Raw genomic sequence first — 6,000 nt, 5'->3', positions numbered from 1 at the left:
CCCAGCTACTTAGGAGGCTGAGGCAGGAGGATCGCTTGAGCCCAGGAGTTTGAGGTTGCTGTGAGCTAGGCTGATGCCACAGCACTCTAGCCCGGGCAACAGAGTGAAACTCTGTCTCAAAAAAACAAAAAAAAAGAATTACCATATGATTTAGCAATTCCACTTCTGCGTATATATCCAAAAGAATTGAAAGCAGGGTCTTGACGAGATATTTGTACACTCATGTTCACAGCAGCATTATTCATAATTCCAAAAGGTGGAAGTATCTATCGACAGATGAATGGGTGAACAAAATATGGTATATACATACAATGCAACATTATTCAACCTTAAAAGGATTTTTTTTTTTGAGACAAGAATCTCGCTCTGTTACCCTGGGTAGAGTGCCATGGTGTCATCACAGCTCACAGCAACCTCAAACTCCTCAAGCAAGCAATCCTCCTGCCTCAGCCCCCCAGTAGCTGGCACTACAGGCGTCCATCATGATGCCTGGTTAATTTTTCTATTTTTTTAGTAGAGACGGGGTCTCGCTCTTGCTCTGGCTGGTCTTTAATTCCTGAGCTCAGGTGATCCTCCCGACTCGGCCTCCCAAAGTGCTAGGATTACAGGCGTGAGCTACCGCACTCCGCCCAGGAAGGAACTTGTAATACATGCTGCAACATGGATGAACTTTGAGGACGTGATGTTAAGTCAAATAAGGCAGTACAAAAAGGCAAATACTGTCAGATTCCATTTATATGATCTACCTAGATTAGTCAAGTTCATAGAAACAAAAAATAGAATAGTGAGTACCAAGGGCTGGAGGAGTGGGGAACTGAAGTTGTTTAATGGATACAGAGTTTCAGTTTTGCAAGATGAAAAGAGTTCTAGAGATCAGCTATACATAGTGTGAATGTACATAACACTACTGACCTGTACATTTAAAAATGGTTAAGATGGGAAATTTTATGTATATTTTACCACTGTTAAAAATTAACAAAATAATCTTACAGGCTTTGAATATCTTTGGAGGTTAATGAGCCAAACTAAGATACACTATTTTTAGTAGGTATCACTTTTCATCCATGCTTGGTTTTTGTACACTGTGGCATATGACACTGTTACTTGGAAAAAGATTTGAATTTCTTCCACAGATAGACACACTATCATCCTTATATCTCTAACTCTAAAATGTAGCTCTAAAATGAAGTAATGGGCATTAATATTAAAAACTATTTGAGGTACAAAAGCACAGGCAACAAAAACAAAGACAAACGAAACTATATTGAAGTGAAAGCCTTCTGCACAGCAAAGGGAACAATCAATAGAGAAAAAAGATAACCTGTTAAATGGGAGAAAATATTTGCAAACTATTCATCCAACAAGGACTTAATATCCAGAATATATGAGGAACTTAACGACTCAACAGTAAAAAAATCAACTAATCCCATTAAAAAGTGGGTAAAGGATATGAATAGACATTTCTCAAAAGAACACATGGCGACCGGGCGCAGTGGTTCACGCCTGTAATCCTAGCACTCTGGGAGGCCGAGGCGGGTGGATCGCTCAAGGTCAGGAGTTCGAGATCAGTCTGAGCAAGAGTGAGACCCCATCTCTACTAAAAATATAAAGATTAGCCAGGCATCATGGTGCGCACCTGTAGTCCCAGCTACTTGGGAGGCTGAGGCAGGAGGATCGCTTGTGCCCAGGAGTTTGAGGTTGCTGTGAGCTAGGCTGACGCCACGGCACTCTAGCCCGGGCAACAGAGCAAGACTCTGTCTCAAAAAAAAAAAAAAAAAAAAAAGAACACACAGCCAATGGGTATATGAAAAAAATGCTCAACATCACTAATAATCAGGGAAATACAATTCAAAACGTACTGAGGTATCATCTTACTCCAGTTAGAATGGCTATTATTAAAAAGACAAAAAAAAAGATGCTGGCAAGGATGCAGAGAAAAGGGAACTCTTATGAACCATTGGAAGGAATGTAAATTAGTATAGCCACTATGGAAAACAGCCTGGAAATTTCTCACAAAACTAAAAACAGAACTACCATATGATCCAGTAATCCCACTAAAGGGTATTTATGCAAAGGGAAGGAAATCAGTATATCAAAGAGATACATGTACCCCCATATTTACTGCAGCACTACTCACAATAGCAAAAATATGGAATCAACCTAAGTGTCCATCAATGGACAAATGGATAAAGAAAATGTGGTATATATACACAATACTACTCAGCCATAGAAAAGAATGAAATCCCATCACTTGCAGCAACATGGATGGAACTGAAGGTCTTTGTATTAGATGAAATAAGGTACAGAAAGACAAATATTACATGTTTTCACTCACATGTGGGAGCTAAAAAAGTTGATCTCATAGAGGTAGAGAGCAGAATGATAGATACCAGAGACTGGGAAGGATATGTAAGTGGGATGAAGAGAGGTCAGTTAATAGGTACAAACACACAATTAGATAGAAGGAATAAGTTCTAATGTTTGATAGCAGAGTAGGTTGACAACAATGTATTGTACATTTCAAAATAGCAAGAAGAAAGTACTTGAAATGTTCCCAACAAACAGAAATGATAAATACTCGAGGTGATGGATACCCTAAATACCCTGACGTGATCATTACACATTCTATTCATTAACGAAATATCACATATACTCCATAAATATGTACACATATTATATATCAACAAAAAAGCTATTTGAGGTAGGAAAAATTAGTTTTGTAGTTTTACAAATCACTAGCAGAAGTTATAGATGTCTTGTTAAAATCAATGGAATTAAAATTTTTAATTTTCTAAACAATCTCAGCCTGAATACTAGAGAATGAGAGAGTAGTTTCTTAAACTCTAGAAATTATTTCCTTTGTTCTAATAAAACCAAATGCACTAACATTTTTAGGTTATAGCATTTTTAATAAACATAACAATTTTGATTTATGAAGATGGCTGTGTGAAATTGGAATGAGTAGCACAATGATATACGGCAAAATGGGAACATTAAGCCATTTTTCCAACATTTACTGAATACCTGTTATGTACTGAGCACTGATAGCTACAGGATATTGGCTCTGCCATTAAGTACTAACTATATTCTAAGAGATACTGTCAAACAATTATAGAGCTAATTCTACTATAAGATAGAATGTGGACAAGTATATAATAGAAATATAAGGAAAGCAGTGTGATAATAAAAGAAAAAGTATGACTCATTTTTCATCTGGAGGATTTAAAAAGGCTTAAAGGAAGTAACTGAAGCAAGGCTTAAAGTGTAAGCCTTATTTTGAGAGTGGAAAGAAAGGGGCAGAGAAGTAAATATACTTCATGTTCTTGGAAATGAACAATCGATAGTACTGAAATAAGAGAGTGCATGGAAGAATATGATTATGACAAATGTGGTCTTGTGTGCTTGGAGTAAAGAGTACATGATGTGAAAAGGACTAAGGAATTCTGGCTTTAGTCTATATATCATTCTTTTCAAAAGTGTTTTTCTTGACATCTAGCCAAAATGCTCCATCAAGTGGTTCAATAATTTGGGAAATTCTGTGTATTAGAGCCCCCTATCGGAAAGGAAAATGTAACATATATCAACATGTTAAAGTCCCTTAAAAGTTCTATGTTGGGAGATAATTCTGTATGAGTTTCTCTTGTTTCTGCATGACTTGTAGGCAAAGGCACTAACTGTCTTTGTTCTGGATGATCTTATCAAGGGTATTTGTACATGCTTGGAAGCTAGACATAGTTTCCCTTCAAAACAAAGGGAAAGCATACTTACCACCCATTATAGAAGATTTGGGTTCCTAGAGCTTGGCATTCCCCTCCCATATTGCAACCCTTTGGCTCTCTATGCACTGCCCTACTAAGGACTTCAGTATTACATGATGGTGGAATCCATGCTATGATTTTAAAAATGACTTGATAAACTATACACCTGAAAATGGTTAAAATGGTAAATTTGATGTTTTATATATTTTACTACAATAAAAATATATAAGTTACTTGATTACTACCTAATTTCCACATTCTAATAGGTTAGCATCGATCACTGCATTTTATGGTTAGCTTAAGTCTAGCTTTTTGTTCACTACTCTAGATCCTATATAACAGCTGTCCTGGCCGGGCATAGTGGCTCACGCCTGTAATCCTAGCACTCTGGGAGGCCGAGGTAAGAGGATCGCTTGAGGTCAGGAGTTCAAGACCAGCCTGAGCAAGAGCGAGACCCCGTCTCTACTAAAAATAGAAAAATTAGCTGGGCATCATGGCCTGCACCTGTAGTCCCAGCTACTTGGGAGACTGAGGCAAGAGGATCGCTTGAGCCCAGGAGTTTGAGGTTGCAGTAAGCTACCATGATACCACCACACTATGCCACTGCACTCTATCCAGAGAGACAGAGTGAGACTCTGTCTCAAGAAAAAAAAAAAAAAAAAAAAAAGAGCCGTCCTATTTAACTTCTTGTAGCCACTGGAAAAAATGTATTCCACTTTATCCACATTTGACCTATTCCTATACAGCAGAATAAACCGAAGATCTTACCATCTGAAATACATCAGAGCCTTCATCAAAATCCACCATGGCAAAAAAAATCCTGTTGGTAAATGCACTGGAGTATCGCCAGGAGTTTGCTAGGATCTGGAATTCTTCATCAGCTTGCCTGGATGCAATCAGATTTGTGAAGATAACATATAAAACAATTTTAAAAAACAATCTAGTTTATCAGCAGTAAAAGAGATGCAACCAAGCATAGTAATTTTTCCAATACAACAAATAGTAAAAAACATTGACAAGTCAGTCAGGCTTTGCTGACAGGGCAAGGACAAACCTTATATTGGCATAAGAGAAGCCTTATTCTTAAGTGTTGAGGATTTCATCAGAAAGTAGTAATCACCTGACTCCACTTTATACCTCACATCTGTTTCTTATCCCAAAGCTCTTTCAATGGTCATTGGACAAATACAGCTAATAGTATCTAAAATTTTTAATACCCTAAATTACTTCTAAGAGTTCAAAGATAAGGCAGAAGTAGAGAAAGTAGAACTACAATATTAATCCATTTAAAAAATCTAAAGCACAAATGCCACTTGGGAAATAAAAATACAATCAGACGAATTATTAATATTATAAAGAAAGATAAGAAGAGTCCAGGGAATTGAAATTAATTGAAACCTCAAGTCATCTGTGACTTTTTCTGTATCTCCCATATGCTTTCACTTTCCAAGATCTGTCAATTCTCATTTGTGATTACCTTTTAACTCCATCCTCTCATGTTTATTTTTATTGCTATCATCTAAGGTCAGATCCTTAAAATCTAATAGTAGGATATTAAAATACTGACTATCTAGTTTCTCCTCCTCCAATCCTTCTTACACTGCAATATACATCAGTCTTCCTAAATTACTACTTTCCTGAAACCCTTCCTCTTCTCAGAAACCATTGTTGCTTTTCTATTACCTTCAGAATACAGCCTCCAGGCTCTTTCAATGGTTATTCATTGTTTTTTAGAGATAGGGTCTTGCTACATTGCCTAGGCTAGAGTGCACTGGCTTATTGACAGGCACAACCATAGCATACTGCAGGCTTGACCTCCTGGCCTCAAAAGATCCTCCCACCTCAGCCTTGTGAGTAGCTGGGACTACAGGCACGTGCCACTGGCTTCACTGGTTATTCAAGGTTCTTTATCACCTGGCTCAAAATAATGCATCTAGCTTTTATGTAGCCTTACTACCAATCAATATCAAATAGGATCCCTTAATCCCAGCACCTGATTTACTCCTATCTCTGCACCCTTGTGTACATAATTGCTTCTAACTGGAATATCCTGTTTCTATCTAAATTTGATCCCTCTGTATAGCCCTAGCACAAATCCTGTCTCCTACATTAGGTCAACCCTAACTATTCCTATTATTTGTCCTTCCTGAAATTTGACAGTATTTATTATGTATAAAATTCATCTATTACTTATTCACAAATTGCCTTATATTGCCAGCTAGATTTTCATGTGCGTAATTCG

General features: G+C 37.3%; 1 protein-coding gene across 1 annotated transcript in view; it reads right to left on the bottom strand.

Moving 5' to 3' along the window:
- MAGT1 (magnesium transporter 1) overlaps positions 1–6,000 on the bottom strand; it is a 54,789-nt gene that overhangs the window by 32,699 nt on the left and 16,090 nt on the right. Inside the window, exon 3 of the mRNA XM_012664119.1 lies at positions 4,527–4,644. Coding sequence (XP_012519573.1) covers positions 4,527–4,644 — 118 coding nt within the window. The remainder of the gene's footprint in view (positions 1–4,526; positions 4,645–6,000) is intronic.

The sequence above is a fragment of the Propithecus coquereli genome, unplaced genomic scaffold, assembly GCF_000956105.1.
Source record: "Propithecus coquereli isolate 6110/MARCELLA unplaced genomic scaffold, Pcoq_1.0 Scaffold86, whole genome shotgun sequence".
In the NCBI taxonomy this organism is placed as follows: domain Eukaryota; kingdom Metazoa; phylum Chordata; class Mammalia; order Primates; family Indriidae; genus Propithecus; species Propithecus coquereli.
Note: the sequence above shows the minus strand (reverse complement) of the source record. Positions and strands in the feature narration are given on the sequence as shown.